General features: G+C 34.4%; 2 protein-coding genes across 5 annotated transcripts; one reads left to right on the forward strand and one right to left on the reverse strand.

Moving 5' to 3' along the window:
* The first annotated feature begins 2,859 nt into the window (after positions 1–2,859).
* Positions 2,860–9,134, forward strand: LOC107891455 (translation initiation factor eIF-2B subunit gamma). Of its 4 annotated transcripts, XR_001682226.2 has the most exons (14): positions 2,930–3,286; positions 3,399–3,494; positions 3,624–3,701; positions 5,159–5,239; positions 5,322–5,541; positions 5,621–5,679; positions 6,133–6,182; positions 6,274–6,361; positions 6,451–6,711; positions 6,815–6,889; positions 7,039–7,143; positions 7,312–7,428; positions 7,540–7,735; positions 8,468–9,134. XR_001682226.2 is itself a non-coding variant. In XM_016816264.2 (13 exons), exons 1-13 carry the CDS (start codon positions 3,221–3,223, stop codon positions 7,609–7,611), a joined length of 1,368 nt encoding a protein of 455 aa, XP_016671753.1. In that variant the 5' UTR covers positions 2,860–3,220; the 3' UTR covers positions 7,612–9,134. The 4 variants fall into 4 exon arrangements, 3 of the variants coding, with proteins under 3 accessions (XP_016671753.1, XP_016671754.1, XP_016671755.1); XM_016816264.2 differs by having other exon boundaries at positions 2,860–3,286; positions 7,540–9,134; XM_016816265.2 differs by having other exon boundaries at positions 5,627–5,679; positions 7,540–9,134.
* On the reverse strand, positions 8,321–10,333 carry LOC107891457 (feruloyl CoA ortho-hydroxylase F6H1-3). The gene is made up of 2 exons (XM_016816267.2): positions 9,432–10,333; positions 8,321–9,069 (listed from the first exon to the last, which is right to left on the reverse strand). The coding sequence occupies exons 1-2, from the start codon at positions 9,926–9,928 to the stop codon at positions 8,496–8,498; spliced, it is 1,071 nt and encodes a 356-aa protein (XP_016671756.1). The 5' UTR covers positions 9,929–10,333; the 3' UTR covers positions 8,321–8,495.
* Between the last annotated feature and the right edge of the window lie 7,072 nt (positions 10,334–17,405).

The following is a 17,405-nucleotide window of genomic DNA, read 5'->3' on the forward strand; positions in this document are numbered from 1 at the left end:
AAGTTCTTCATAATATTTGGTGGTTTGATTCCGATGCTACTACTCATGTGTCCAACATGATGGAGGAATTCCTTTCGATTCAAACCACAAACCTAAATTGAAGTTTTCTTATATATCAGAACTGTATGAATTCCCCAGTTGAAGGCATAGGGACTTATCATTTGGTCTTAGATACCGATTATCACCTAAACCTATTTTAAACTCTTTATGTTCCTTCAATTTCTAGGAACCTTATATCTATTTCAAAACTTGAAGTTTTGGGGTTTAATGTAAAGTTTGGACATAATTGTTTCAGGATAATATTATTTTAGGTTTTGAAAACCTTATTAATGAATTATATAAATTGAAACTTGATAATATTTTTACAAATTCCTTACTTGTTGATAATGTAATGTATTCGAACCCCCGACACCGTGGTTCGTAGCCACGTTCTCTAATCCTCTGAGCTACAGGCCCCACCTCGTCTCCACTGGATTTGTTCCCAGGAGTACCCTAAAAAAAAGGAACATTTCCTCTCCTCAGCCATTTCGGGTTAAGAAGATGTGAAAGTGTCTTTCTCTCTATAAGAACGGTGCGTTCTGAGGTGTGAAGTGGGAGAGGGGATTTTGTAATTGGGGTTTTGAATAAGTTGACCTTTTCATTTTTCATTCTTCCCTTTTTTTTTTTAATTCTAGTTATTGCCGTGGGATGGGGCGAAAAAGATTAGATCGAGATACAATCAAATATCTGTGACTACTCTCTCGCCCCCCATTTTTTAGTTTTTTTTTTTCGAATTAGATAAAATAAATAAGAAAGGTAGAACGAAAAAAGTAGATTCAACCTCACCGAAACTCGGGTTCAAGCTCTAATTAAATTACTAGTAGAGCGAAAAGAGAAATGTGGTTAAAACAATAGTATCCTACACGATACTTAAAGAAAATACCGTATGGTAGTTTTAAGTGTAGTATGCCAAATGAAAATTATGCTTACCCACATAAACGTTTGGATAATGTATCCAAAGAAAGATTAGAAAGATTAATAAAGAATGAGAATCTACTAAATTTAGATTTTATTGATATTGGTGTTAGTGTAGATTGTATTATTGGAAAGCAAACCAAACATACTAAGAAAGACGCCACAATAAATATTCAGCTTCTTGAAATAATACATATTAATATATGTGGACTTTTGATGTTCCATCTTTTAATGAGGAAAAGTAATTTATCACCTTTATTGATGATTTTTCACAGTATTGTTATATCTATTTGCTTGATGAAAAATCTCAATCAATACATGCCTTTGAGATATACATTAATGGCGTTAAAATGCAATTAGATAGAAAAATGCAAATAGTAAGATTTGATAGAGGTTGTGAATTTTAAGAGAAATTTATTGAATCAAGAAGATGTTCAAATCCAATTGCAAAATTCCGTGAAAGTCGTGGCACATGTGCACATAATACTACACCAGACATACCTCAACAAAATAGTATTGTGGAAAAGCATAATCAAACTTTATTGAATATGATTCAAAGTATGTTGAGTAACTCCTCATTACCTATATTGTTGTGGATGTATGCATTGAAAGCCATTGTATATCTGTTAAATAGGTTCCTAGAAAAATAGTTCCAAAAACTCCTTTTGAGCAGTAGATCAGAAAGAAACCTGGCCTAGCCTAAGGAATTTTTGGTGGGATCATTTTATTGTTTATTCACTTTTGAGTAATTAGTTAACTTTTAGTATGTAATTATTTGATAGTTAGGTAAATTAAGTTTAAATCATTTCTTGTTCTATGAGTTTAGTTGTGAATTTCTTTTTTAGGCAAAGCTCTGTAAAGTTATGTGATGCATCAAACTGGTTAAATTTTTTTCTTGTGTTCATCCTAATGTTTTTTTGTTTTATTCACATTGTTATATCAATACTTATACCAAAGTTTGTGCCCACATTACATATCATGACACTTACTACAACATAACAAGACATACCTTTAAATTATTTAAATATTTCACAAATATTAATTACTTAAAATTATTTAAAATACATTTTTCATGTACAGTACTATTAAATTATTTAAACATTAGTAGCTAATCTCGCATGCAATATTTAATTAATTTTTAAATATTTTATTTTCAAATATTATAATAGAAAATTTTCAAATAATAATTAAGCATTTTGAATATATTCAACATGCAATATAATTTTACTTTATATAATTAATGCAAAGTTACATCATTCAAAATAATAACTAATTAACATAATTAACTTTAATATTATTTTTTATATAAAACTCTAATATTAATTAAGTGATAATTAAGATGGTTACTCTATTTTATAACAATAAAATTAACACAACTTTTGTTTATATCAAAATATTTTTAACTGATAAGTATATTATAATTGTAATTACCAAAATTTCTATTTTATTTAAACTTTTTAAAAAATATTCTCTCAATTCAAAATTTTTTCTAAGTTTGTTCTTTTATAAATTTAAAATTAATTTACTTTTTAGTTTCCAATTCCATGTCTAAGATTAACATTTTAATTTTTCAGTCTAATTTTCTAGAGCAATATTACACACTTAAAATTACAAATCACACTTTTTCAAATAACCTTTAGGAAAACACTTCTCAAAAAGTTAAAATATGCAATTAATCCCTATATTTTTTTAAAATTTAAGATTTAATCTTTATATTTTAAAAGCTAAAAAATAATTCTTCTGAATTTTTAATTTAAAAATTCTAATCTAATTATTATTATTGTTAATTTTCATCAAAATTTGTGAACTTAACATATTTATTTGTCAATCATATGTAATGTTATATGAGGAAAATCTAATCAACAAATTAAGTATAGGGATTAAATTTTAAATTTTATCAGAGACAAACATCATTTTTTGACCTTTCAGAAACTTTTTTTTAAAGCATTCCGAGGTACAAATACAATACCAAACATGCCCTGGAGTAGAATCCCATAGTTCAGCCTTAAGTGGCAGCGTACTATTCCAGCCGAAAGCTTACAACCGCTGGGCACCATAAGCAAGGTGCATACAAAAGGGCCCCAAGCCACAAGCGCCTGAAAAACCTGGAGATCCTTTTTACTGCTGAATAATCAAAATCCAATATACAAAGATTCTATTTAGTTGCATCTTTATTCATTCCTAGATTCACCAAAACCCCACTGCAAAACCCTTCGTTTATTTGTATTTTTATTTTTTTTATTTCCTAAGTTCTCTCCGGTTGGAAATGGATTTCCAAGTGGTGGTTTTAGCTGGTGGCAATTCGAAGAGTCTAACTCCCCTTGTTTCCAAGGTCTCCCCTCCCACTCTTTTGGTTAAAAACAATGATTATAATAAAACCCATTTCTTAATTTCATTATTCCTTACTTTTTCTTATTTTTGGTTCTTGAAATGCTTGCTTGCAGGACGTGCCTAAACCGCTGCTTCCGGTAGCCAACCACCCTGTTCTTTACTACGTTCTGCACCAATTGGAAGAGAGCAACCTCAAAGATCTCATTGTTGTAAGAAAATAGAGTTCCTTTTTTTCCTTATTTCTTATAAAGGCTTGGGATGTTTTAAATGGATATTATTATTTGTTTATAGTTTTTAGGGTTTTTTATTTTGTTCTGAATGTTTGGGGTGGCAAATAGGTGGTTGAAGGAGAAGATGCTGGGCTTCTTGTTGGTGCTTGGATTTCTGGGACATTCGTTGATCGTCTACATGTTGAGGTACTGTACTCTTTTTTTTTTTTTTTTTTACAAATTAGCTTTGATATTTTTATGTTGAAAGTATGACATTATATATATGATACATATATATATTTCATGAGAAGATATCAAGTTACAATTGTACAGAAATAATTAGTTTTACACCATTTTATAGTTTCATGTACTATTAGATTTAGCTTAGGAAGTTACATGGAGCAACCAATCAAGTTTTGTAGCTTTGTGACAGAAATATCAAATGCAATGAAATAGTGTGAGATAAATCCCTTTTGTGAGATCTTGTGCATTGACTTGTAATGGACCATGACAGAATGCCTATGAGTGTAATATCAAGAAGATAGTTACCCCTTTTGTATGGAGGTGTGGTTGGCTGCATTCTACCATGGGCACATGCGGTGGAGTCTAGTTATTGCTTTATTGCTTCACTGACATGAAAATTTGCAGTCCTTGTCTTAGCTAGGCTGGGTATTGCGTTAAATGATTGAGGGCTTTGCAAGATTGTAAATCTGTTATCAAGAAGAAAAGAATCAGACTTTGTCAATACATTAGTCAATATGATTATAGGATAATCAGATTAAGCTCTTCTTATCATATTAAACAATTTTTTATGGTTACTATTATGGTAATGTTTGAACTGTTAGAATATAGAACTAATCGATGCAGGAATGGAAGCAGTAATTTTCCTGTTGTGGCATTTTAGTTTGAACAGTTGAGGTTGCTTAAGATGGTAATTTCATCCATTAGGGCTTTGCTCATTTTATAGAATCTTATGCGCTTCATGTCTTTCCTCTTTACACTGTAGTCTTATGTTATCTAGTTCTTGAAAGAACAAGGTAAAATTCATTATTTTGGCATCTTAAGAACCACATTATACAGCTTCGAAGTGAACTGTCCTGTTATGATTTGTTGTCATCAAGAGATATCTTTGGTCAATAAGTAGACTTGAAAGTGCTTTAATATTTTCCCTTTTATACTTTCTCTTTCTCCATGCTGTTAAACCTATTTCTGTTCTCAGTTTTTGCAATCAGTACTGTTCAGTGTCAGAATTTGTTATTATCATTATTCTGAAGCTTCCTAATCAGGTTATGCATGTTCTATTTTGTAGAATCTGTTGACACCCTGTCCTGAATTGTCTATCCAAGAACATAACTGATGATGTTAACAAATAGATGTACTTTACGAAACTCCACTTGTTTGCACATGCAGAATCCCTTAATCACATATGTTCAGTCTATTAGTGTAAGATTTTCCTTTTTTTTTTCTTCAGTTCCAAAAACATATATCTAAGATGACCATGCATGCATGCATGCTTCACTTCATTTCTGTTTTCATAAATATGTTTTTTAAGGTTGTAAGGTTGCATGCCATTCTTGTGACTATGAATCATATTTGTTTGTGGTGAGATACTCTCCTTTTCCTAGTTTAATAACTAACTGGTTTCCTTTTATCTGATGTTGCAGATTGCTGCAGTCCCTGAGGATATTGGAACGGCTGGGGCACTTAGGGCAATCTCACACTACCTCACTGCAAAAGACATTTTGGTTAGAGTTTTTTTCATTAATTGTGTTTGAGTTCCCAAACAAACTAGCTTCTTTCCTTACAGCCCTCTTCATGTTCCTGCAGGTTGTGAGTGGTGATCTTGTTTCTGATGTTTCTCCTGGTGCAGTTGCTGCCACCCACAGGCGACATGATGCTGTAGTGACTGCAACACTTTGCTGTGTTCCCATTAGTGGGTCTTCAGAATCAGGGTCCTCTGGTGGGAAAGACAAAACCAAAAAACCAGGACGATACAACATCATTGGACTGGACCCTCGCAAACAGTTTTTATTACACATAGCAACAGGTTAGACTTCTAACGTTCTGATTTATTTAGCATTTTCATTGGGCTGGAGTCTTACATAGAATCTTTTAATGCATTCTAGGAGCAGAAATTGAGAAAGATACACGACTTCAGAAGCACCTTCTCCATGCAGTAGGCCAGGTATTGCTTTCAATCAGTCCATTTACTTCTTCTTCTTCTTTTACAACATTAATGCCCTATTTGGTGGGGTTGACTGATGAGAGAGTTGCATGCTCCCACATACTAGTTTAGAGGCTTCTAATATTCTTTATGGCCAATAATTCAAAAGCTGCTCTTGATTCTATTGCTTCAGAGAAGCATTTGTGTTATTACAATAAATTGGCCTTTTTATTGGCAACATGGCTTATTATTTTATTTTATTCTTGTAATATTAATCTTTTCCATGCACTTATGCTTGGATTCTCCCTCTCCCTCCATCCATATGTTTGCATATGTGTTTATTTTCCTTTGTCAAATGGAAAAGTAGATTGCTAAAGAAAAATTTTCCTTTTGCATTTTAATTATCCGGAAAAAGGCTCATATTTGTTAGACATTCTGTTGTTATTCTTGTTTTCCATTTTTGTATTTTAATAGATGGAAATTCGATCTGATCTGATGGATGCACACATGTATGCATTCAAGAGGTTGGTTCCCTGTCACCTCCCACTTGCTTTGAAATCAGCTTTCAAATTTGGGGTGCTCCATTTTCGTCTAATTTGTTTTATTTCCGCTCAGGTCTGTCCTGCAAGAAGTTTTAGACCGAAAGGATACTTTTCAAAGCTTGAAACAGGATGTAGTTCCTTATCTTGTCCGGAGCCAGTTGGTTAGTAGCACTACGTTTCAGGATGTTCAAAGGCCACTCTTGTATAACTGGGTATCTAATTTTGTTCCTGATTCTTTTAAAACTGTCAGAAATCTGAGGCTGTATTAAGTGGAATTCGACAAGCAGAGGAAGATGGTAACGAGAAGGTTAGTTTCCCAAACAATCAAGTAATGGTCTCTCAAATCCTTGCTAATGCATCTACCCCAAGCTTTCATGAACTCTATTCTATGGATGCTGATGGTTCTGCCCAAACTCGGAAAACCCATAAATGTTGTGCTTATATTGCAAGCAGCAGCAGTTATTGTGTTCGCTTAAATTCCATTCAAGCATTCATGGATATCAATCGAGATGTGAGATCTATTTTTCATTTTGCTTTTTTTATTTGGCACTTTGTGTTTTCTAATCCACATTGTATTTTTCGTAAATAACTTATATCTATCTCGAACATTTCAGGTCACTGGTGAGGCAGATCATCTGCTAAGTGATAATGTTATAGGCCCTTCACCTAAGCTTGGAACCAAAACTACTGTAAGCCTACATCACTAGCACAAACTTTAGAATCATTAAAACCAATTTGGATAACTGCTGGTTTTTATTGTGAATACTAAAGAATAAACATGCAGGTTTTAACATGCTTTATACCCATAAAGTAAGGCCTTATCTTCCTATGATTTTAGGTCGGACCACACTGTATGCTGGGGGAAGGTTCAGAAATGGGTGATAAATGCCAAGTAAAACGATCTGTAATTGGCCGTCACTGCCGGATAGGCTCCCATGTAAAGGTATGATGATTTATTTAGTCATAATAAGCAAGTAAGATAAAGCGAAATGTAAATCTGTCAGTAAAGCTTGTCCCATATGATTTTTTCATTTATGAACTTGTAAATAAAAGTTTCAAGCTTAGATTTTTGTTCACTGTGCAATACAAATCGCTTTCCATGCATATGCAGGTTGTCAATTCAGTTGTAATGAATCATGTTACCATTGGCGATGGCTGTATAATTCAAGGTTCCGTGATTTGCAGCAATGTCCAACTTCTAGAGCGTGTTGTATTGAAGGATTGCCAAGTAATTCTCCAACACTGTTGACTTTTCATAATGTGAAGAATCAACTAATTTCATTAATTTTATTACATTTTAGTATTTATTACAGTAGTTATTCCATTATGCTTCTTTTAGGTTGGGGCAGGCTTTGTAGTTACCGCTGGAAGTGAGTATAAAGGAGAATCTTTGGCTAGAAAAGAGAAATGAGTGAAGGCAATTGTATCCCAGAAGAAAAACGCGAGGCTTGGCCCATCTCATTTTAATGTTGTTTTTCGGACATGCTTCTATGGAACCGCTGGCACTGGTAAAATGTGATCCTTGGCAAGTGAAGGTAAGACAAATGTTAACAAGGCTATTTTCCTGCTTATCATTTTATTTTCATTTCGAATGTTTGATGGAGTTACCTTGCTGTGTATTTTTTGGAAGACTAAAAAGGATATATAGAAAGCCCAATTTTGGCTTATGTTTTGGTGGTCCAAATTTTACAGTATTAAAATGGAATGCCTTTGATGATATGTTCCTATTTGTGCTTTGTTTTTGTCCTATTAAAGTTTCTGGTGCATAGTTTTCTTGTTAACCATGAATGTAGTAACATAATATTTGTCCCTTGGATTTGGATTAAGTATTGGACACGGATAGGTGTCTGATACTGGGATATATATATTTTAAGATTTTCATATATTTTGGAGGGCAAGGATTTACTTGCAAAAGAGTTTTGCAAGTCTTGAATGATTATAGAGGTTCAATCAAAGCCAAATTGAGTTTAAGTTAAAAGGAGTCCTAGTTATATGAAGCTTGAACTCATCGGGATTAATTTTTAAAGTTAAAGCTCGGTTTGAGATACTAATCGAGTTATTTGAGCTTTGCTAAATTAGAGGCTCAAGTAAGCCTGTTACCTAGTAAAAGATAAGCTTAGTTTTCATGCCAGACTTCAAACTTGGTTATTACGATTATATAAGCAATCAAGCTCAGCATATTAGGAGATTATACAAGATCATAGACAACCAGATCAAATTGATGTTCTTATAGCATGTTTATTTTTTCCGTAATCATTTTACTTTAGCAAGGACATTGCAACAGAGGGGGATCAATCATATCCTGGCAAAGTCCATCGATTTCTTTCCGTCATGTTTCTTGCTGAAAAAATATTTGAAGTAATCTGAGAAGACAACTTCCTTATACAATGGTTGCTCCCCACTTTCTAGCACTTCCGGCAGAGGACCGAAAACAGCATCTGGTCCTGGATTCACAAAAATAGGCACTGAAACTCTGTCCTTGCTTCTATTGGCAACCACCCGGTGTTCAATGCTTTTGTATCTGTCGTTGCTCATTATTTGTAGAATGTCTCCAATGTTGATTACGAGAGCCCCATTGATTGGCAGAACATGAATCCAGCTATCATTTTCAGTTGCTCGAACATAAAGGCCGCCATTATCGTCTTGGAGGAGAACAGTGAGTGTTGATATATCAGAGTGAGGCCGTACTCCTGCTGTGAAGTCTGGGTTCGGGCAATGCGGATAGTACATTAAGTTAACTATCGGCGAACCCATTAATGTATATTCTCTAGCTTTATCTATTTGTTTCACCTTCAGGCCCTCCAGGAGGACCTCCAGCAGCTTCCTTATCACAGACTTTGCACTCTCCATGTATTCCACCACTTCATCCCTGTAAACAGTCATGAGGCAATTGTAAATATGGGTGCTATTTTGCAGTTCGAGGTTTTTTTTCAATCGATATTTTCTGTAATCGACTGTCGTGTCACCCATTACATCCGCAAAACGTCTGCAAATGCATGAATCAAGCTTACCTATCTTCCGACTTGATAAGAATATATCCAATCCTCTCAAGCACCCATTTTTTAATTGGTCAAAAACTGCTAAAAAGTAACTTCTTCGAAACCTAACCCTCGATGAAGATTGTTATACCAAAAGAGCAGATCCATAACCATTACAAAAGCTTGAATTAAACATGTGTAGATGCTCAATAGGCGACAATTAAAGCAGAAGTGTAGAAGAAAATAAAATCACCTGCAAACAGGGGGCCATAGGGGGAATGATTCCAGATCCCGAGGACTACAACGAAAGCTGAGGTAATCTTTCCACTCAAGAACAGCCTCTGCCTGCGGAACAAAGCTTGTTTTCAAAGTCACTGTGTCAGTGGGCGAATTCCCGGCCCAGTACTTGTTTCTCTCTTCGTATGGTAACCCAAAGAACCTATAAGCGGCTTCCTTGACGGCGTCGAGAACATGCAAGGGCACTCCATGGTTAATTATCTGAAAGAAACCCCACTTGCCGGCAGCATCGCAGATCGATTCCTTAACCTTGGGATCATCCCAATTGGAAACGTCGATTACTGGGATGGAGTCGTAAGGTAAGATGTTGTTTGGTAGCAATCTCTCCTCGATTGGTAGAATGTAAAGGTCGGGAACGGTTTCAATGCCTGTATCCACTAATCCCTTTATTCCATTACCTTTGTTTACCACAAAATCGAGTATCTTCTCGGAGTTTGGGTTTCTTGGTGCCATTGCAAGAGATAGAAGAGGGGAGACTGTAAAATGGTTGTATAGAAGAGGGGAGACTGTAAAATGGTTGTCTGAATTATGTTGCCTTCCGTAGTTATATAGCAGTAATCCTGCAAACCGGAGTCCCCGACCACAATAAAATATCCATGCAAGTGTCGGCTGGAGGGTTTTTTTTTAGATCGTTTTCTATATTATTTTCGGATGCCGCAACTCACTAAAATTCTCTCAATTTCTACTAATGAGTCAGTAAAAAAAAATATATTTTTAAATGGTGTAGCTAAGCGTATCAAGTAGTATCCAAAAAATGCTCCTTGAATATATAGATCAAATACGATACGGATAAAGAAAAAAATATTCTTTTGAGGTGCGACACCGGTTTGAATTAAAAAAAAAATTGCTGCTTTATAAAATTTAAATGAATTGGCCTAAAGTTGATTCGACATTTTTTTTGCCCGAGTGAAAAAGCTATCTCAGCTTTGAAAATATAACACAAGCATAAATTAAAAAATAATAAAATAGTCAAACTCAATATAGCAGATACAACTATCCCGAGAGAAAAAACAAATAAATAAAAAGTGCATTGACTAATTTGATTCCCATGCTGGAAATAGAAAAATGAAAGGGAAAGCAAAGTTGCCTTCCAATAAGTACTAACAAATAGTAAGAAGAGAAACAATGAAACTTCAAACTAAAAAAAGAAGTAAATGTTGGCATGTTGCACATGCATCCTCACATTGTGAAGTTTGTACTCGGTGCCGGGGACCTAAGGGAGGTGCGAAGCTGAATAGGACTGTGGCCTGAAGGAGGTTGAAGCAACAGCCAGCAACCAGCAAGCAGAGGCACGGAGCAAGAGAGGCAGCAAATATGAAGGAAGCAGAAAGGCGACACCCTCAACGTCAGCTTTTTTTTTAATTTAAATCGGTGTGCTGCTTCACATTTTGACGGTACCACCTTAAAAAATATTTTTTTCTTATTGATGCCATTTTTTGTTTGTATTTGAAGGTATTTTTCAAGTGTTGCCTAATGTCACGAGCCGCAGTTCAAAGTCCGTGACCATCGCACTAAATGCATCCAATGGAGGTCTATTGTTTAAAAGGGGATCATTTGGCCCACGAGAACTGACCCAATTCAAAGAACTATTGGAGAAGCCTATCAGATTGAAGCCTGGTTGGCCAATTTGGTAACTAATCTTAGAAGATTGAGAGAATCATATCTTGTAAAGATTAGATTAGTGACATATCTTGTAAATTCCTAAAATAAAGGGATATGGTTAATCTCATCCGTCGATGTAAATGTATATTGACCGTCGATTTAGGGTGAGCTCAACTATAAATAGAGAGTCTCCCCCTCATTTGTACTGACTCCATTCATTGTTTCATTATTCTTTGTGAATAAGAGAATTGAGAGCATTTACTCAAACACTTTGCGTGCTCTCTTTCTGTTGTTCTTTGTTGTTATTCTTTTGCCATAAATCGCTTCCGCTATTCAATTTGGTGCCTTAGAGGAGTTCTTAGGGAAGCCTTACTTGAGTAAAAGCTGACTTAGGCGAGTTTGGTCGAACGGATCGCCTAAGGCTTCACGGATTGAGAGACGAAAGGTCTAGCCCCGTGACAAGTGGTATCCGATCTGTTGGTTCGAACCAAGTGATATCTGAGTTATTGGTTCGAAGGCATCGCTGGGATGTCGAAAGAAGAGTTTGAACAAAGGTGGGCGAGAAAGTCTTTGAGGGCGATGTTGTTGGCAGTAGAGGAACGTGTGGGTAAACTCGACGAATCCATGGAGGACGTAAAGGAGGCACTTGATAGGGTTGAGAGTCGCATAGACAACTGGAAGGAACAGTCCAGAGGCTATGTAAAGATGTCTCTTGATTCCACCATGGATAAGGTAAACGAGTTGTTTAATTCACACATGGATAAGTTTTTGGAGAAGAACGATGCTCTCGAGGCCATGATGATGGCTTTGAAGGAGAAAACAATGGTCACGACGAGGGCTTTGAGCACAATAATAGAGGAGCTTGAGGGAGAGCTGGTCTTGTGCTGAGCAGTCGTGGGGAAAGGAGTGTTAAGTGCAGCACTCAATAACGAGGATGTCCCGAAGCCGAAAGGGTTTGTGGGGGCAAGGTCTGCATGCGATGTGGACAATTTTTTGTGGAGGATAGAAAACTACTTACATGCCAAAGGCATCGTGGATGATGCGGTTAAGGTAAACATTGCTTCAATGTTTCTTACTGATATTGCACTTTTATGGTGGCGAGGCAGGACCACAGATAAAATGCAAGGTGAGATTGGGACGTGAAACTTATGCAAGGTGAGATTGGGACGTGGCAAGAGTTTTAATGCGAATTGAAGGGACAAATTTACCTAGAATTTGCCGAGAAAGAAGCTCGGGCAAAGTTGCAAGGGATAACGCAACGGGACACAGTGGGGGAGTATGTTCGAGAGTTCAAGGAACTCATGCTCCAAGTTTCAGAGGTGACCGAGAAAGAAGCATTACTTGCTTTTCAGAATGGATTGAAGCCGTAGGTCAGACATGAGGTGGAACAAAGAAGTGTCCAAAAGCTACCGAAAGCCATGACGGTAGTTAAGTCCGTGGTCAAGCTTGGTCTAGGGAAAGACAAGCTTAGGTCTTCCAAGTTCAAGGAAAGGGGCGTACGTGAAATGGATCACAAGGAAGATATTGTTAATGAAAATGGCAACAGCGACAGTAGTGGTAATGGGAAACCACGAGTTGGGAAGTAAAAACCCAAGAGGAAAAGGGACAAGCTGAAATGCTTTCTCTGTGACGGTCCACACATTTTGAGGAAATGTCCGAAGAAATTCGTGCTTAAGGAAAAACCTGTGAGTAAAGCCTTGGTACTTGATTCGAGCGCAAGGGGTGTCGAAGTCAAGGAGGCCGAAAATAAGAAGAAGCCACTGGAATGCTTCTTATGTCATGGTCCATATAAGTTATGGAAGTGTCCGAGGAAGTCTGCCATCGAAGGGAAGATGGAGTAGACAAGGAGCCCAAAAAGCTTGGTTCGAGCAAGAGAAAAGTCGAAGCCAAGAGGGAAAAGAGGAGCAAAAAGAAGCGAGTAAAGTGCTTCTTGTGTTGTGGTCCGCATGAGTTGCGGAACTGTCTAAAGCAAGCCGGAGTCAAAGGAAAGGCAACATCTGAGCTTGGTGAGTTATCGGAGGGGCTTCCACCCAAGGAAGAGGTGAGTTTGTCATCGAACTTAGAGGGAAAAGTTGCGATAAAAATAGTGAAGCTGGGACCAATGAAGCTCGAATTGAGTGAAGCGTCGGAGTTTGCCGAGTCATCGACAAGGCTTCCACTATGGGAGAGGTGGGTGGTGCATCGGACTTCAAGGAAAAAGAAGTGATGCATGTGAGACAGTTGACCAGAGTAAATGCAACGAGTAAGACGGCTCGAGTTAAAAAGCGACGTAAGCCGAGGCAAAAGTCCCGAAGAAAGGGAAAAGCTAAGGCGTCGAGATGAGATCGAGGCAAATCAAGTCAGTTCCATTCGAAAGTCACAACGAGGGCGTTGCGAGAATGGGTGGGGGAGAATGTCACGGGCCGCAGTTCAAAGCTTGTGACTATCGTACCAAATGCATCCAATTGAGGTCTATTATTTAGATGAGAATAATTTGGCCCACGAGAACTGACCCGATTCAAAGAACTGTTGGAGAAGCCTGTCAGATTGAAGCCTGGTTGGCCCGATAATGAAAATATGACAACTTAGGCTAATTTGGTAACTAATCTTAGAAGATTGAGAGAATCATATCTTGTAAAGATTAGATTAGATTTGATATGACATATCTTGTAAATCCCCAAAAAAAAGGGATATGGTTAATTTCGTCCGTTGATGTAAATGTATCTTGACCGTCGATTTTGGGGGAGCTCAACTATAAATAGAGAGCCTCCCCCTCATTTGTACTGACTTCATTCATTGTTTCATTATTCTTTATGAATAAGAGAATTGAGAGCATTTACTCAAATACTTTGCGTGCACTCTTTCTGTTGTTCTTTGTTCTTCTTCTTTTGGCATAAGTCGCTTCCGTTCTTCAATTTGGTGGCTTAGAGGAGTTCTTAAGGAACCCTCACTTGAGTAAAGGCTGACTTAAGTGAGTTTGGACGAACGGATCGCCTAAGGCCACACGGATCGCGAGACGAAAGGTCTAGCCCCGTGGCACTAATACGTTGATGGTACCACTTGAAAATTATTATTATTTATTTCAACCGACTTATTGGCCGAAGGTGGGGACGTGAGTGAAGCTAGAATTTTTTTTAGGGAAAATTAAATTATAATTTGTACGATAGTAAAAATACAATTTACTATTTTAATAGTTTATATATTTATAATTTTTAAAGGATTAAATCAAATATTTATCATTTTTAGGAGGGCAAAGTACAATTTTACCTTTACTAATTGAAAATTTTAAAAATTTTAAAAGATCTAAATGAAAAATTTTCCATTTTAGGTGGGGACCGGGGCCCTTACCAACTCCCTAACTATGCCTTTGGGTGGAGGGAATTTTAGGATGGTGTCGCCTGACACTTTGGCTGCACCCAAAAACACCACACAAAACGACTCAATTTTGTAAATAATCTACGTGTTATATAATTTTCGTAATTAAATTTTTTGATATTATTTTAATAAAATACCAAATAGTTGGATCTAAACTATTATTTAACAACGAATTAATATACTATTATTATTAGTTAGTTAATATATTCTTTATTATGACATTTGTGTTTTTTTTATTTGACAAAAGTTATATATTTTGGTGCCCAAACGTAATATTGTTAACTATTCAATGTTTAATTTAAGTTTTATGTTAATTTGATAAAAGTTGATTGATAATATTATTAGGTTTGAATTTTTTATGATTTTGTTAATAGAATAAATTTAATATTAATTGTGAATTTTTTTAATTTTGCGTTTAATTTGTCTAATACAATTCGATGATGTCATTTAATTCGTATTTTAGGGTTGATTTGATCAAAGTTAATTTCTATTATTATTAGCTAGTTAATGAATTTTTATGAAGTTAATTTTAAAACCCGAATTAAACATTAAAAAAGTTAACACTGTTACCTTTGGATACAAGAATATATAACTTTTGTTAAATACAAGTACTGGATTAGACTAAAAAATAACACATATATCATATTAGAAAAAAAAAGGGTCAAACTAGGTACCAAATTATTTATTAAGCCTTTAAGCTTTCATTACATTTTACTCAAATCTTATATAAACAAGAATGTATCATGTGGGATGATTTTATTAAGGGTAAAGTACAAGAATGGTCACTAAAGTATTCAAAATTAAACTTTTTTGGTCACTGACCCATTTGTAATTTGACAGAAGTGTTGACGTGAGAATTTTTATTATTAGTCTAATAACAAATTTAGTTTTCTAAAGTTTACAAATTCTATCAAATTGATCTTAAAAATTTATATAAAATATAAAAATATTAAATTTCTTAAAAAACTAAAATAATATTTCACTAAAATTATAAAATATTTGCATGAGCGAATGTTACACTAAATATTTTTTGGAACATATTGTTTTTATTTAATTTCTTAATTATTTTCTTTGAAGTTTTAATTTCTCAATTATTAATATTAATTTTTTACTTTTATAACCTACCCATCACCTCCAAAAAGCTTCATCAATGAACAATAAAAAAGGAAAAAAATTAAGCCTCAAATCCATAAATGAAAATTGAAACTGAAGAATTTTTTTTAAAAATTTTATTTAAACTACTTAAATCAACCAAACAAAAAATTTTAAATACAAAACATTCTTCTTCGACAAATTAATGAACGGAAACCAAAAATTAGTTTCAGTTTTATTCTAAACTAAAAGCAATTAAAAAATGAATAAAAAACAAAAACTCAATCCCAAAATTAATGAAGACAATCAGTTTCAGTTTTTGTTCATCAATCTCAAAAACTTACAGTCCTAATCAAAAACACTGAAAATAGAAAACAAACACTTAAAAATTTCAAACCACTTAATTTAACCGAAGTAAAAAGAAACTCATAATCAATAATTCTAATAAAACTCATTTAATCTTTTGCTAATCAAGCCTTTTATAATAACTCGTCGAGTGTCGGTGGAAGAAGAGATAAAAGGACCTGATGACATGTTGGTTCAAAGCCTTGTCGATTGGTATTTTTGGATTTGAAAAATTCGTCTCAACCTTAGTTGGAAGAACTTTTGGTGTCGACATTGGTATTTCAAGATTTTAAATTTGAAACTTCGTTGACGACGTGATGGTAAGAAGCCATCAATATTGACGCTAATAATGGCGACTCCTAAAGATAGAACAAATGAGAGCTTTGTTTATTTCAGAAAAAGATTATAGTGGAAACTTAGAAAGAGTTTTTTTTTTACCTATTAGAAATGAGAGCTTTGTAATATTTTTATTTTTATTTTATCATTTTTATATTTTATATATTCTTTTTGAAATTTTAATAATTTATATAAATATATTTGAAATTTAAATACTTTTAAATTTTTAAATAATATTCTATAAGTTTCTATATGTTTTTTAATTTTTTTAATTAATTGATGACATGATATTCATGTGGACTACTATGTTAGTAAAGTTAACCGACTTTAACTTTTTTTATCAATTTTGGGTGCTTTGACAAAGATGCAATTTAAGGTTAGAAGAAACATAAAATTTGTCATTTTGTAAATATTGATGGCTAAATTTATTGAATTGTTTAGAATTTAAACTAAAATAAAAAATTTTGTAAACAATGAGGGCTATTTGTTGAACATTATATATGTATGATCAAATTGATAGAATGCGTAAATATTAGAAGGTAAAATTTATTATTAGACTAATAAAAAATTCACATTAGTGCTTCAAGTTTAGCGATTAAAATAGAAGATTTTAAAAATTTAATAATAAATTAATTTATTTAATAGTAAAGACCTTATAATAAAGGAACACTTATGTAAATTCAGCTGTTGGTGGTGTTTATGGCGGAATATTAGACAGCTTATAATCTTAAGGATTCAAATTCCTTCACGAGTCACGAAGCTTAAGGCTGAAGCTAAGTAGACAGACCATTGGGATTGCTAACTGAATTTATTCATTTTTTGACTTTTAAATAGCTTACGCGTTAAGGAATTATTACTTGAATTCCAAATGTAATTTTCCACCCACGGAATCTCAGAAATAAATAAATAATGTTTGGAATGGGTAGTTTTCATTTTCTTCTTTTTAATTTTATTAAATTATATCTCTATGTTTCCTCTGATAATATCTACTCTACCTATTTATGTTGACATTTTGGGCCCTAATGTTTTGTACGGTAAAAGAAAAAATCACCAATACATGGATACATTTTGAAGATGTTATCCCAATGAGAGGTTAAAAATTAGATATTGTAGTCACTGGAACCTTCAACATATTCTAAAGGAAGAGAATAAAATTGCTGACAAGATCGTCAAGGCTAGGCGAGACAAAGAATCAGGATTG

This window comes from Gossypium hirsutum, chromosome D09 (genome assembly GCF_007990345.1).
Source record: "Gossypium hirsutum isolate 1008001.06 chromosome D09, Gossypium_hirsutum_v2.1, whole genome shotgun sequence".
NCBI classification, from domain to species: Eukaryota; Viridiplantae; Streptophyta; class Magnoliopsida; order Malvales; family Malvaceae; genus Gossypium; species Gossypium hirsutum.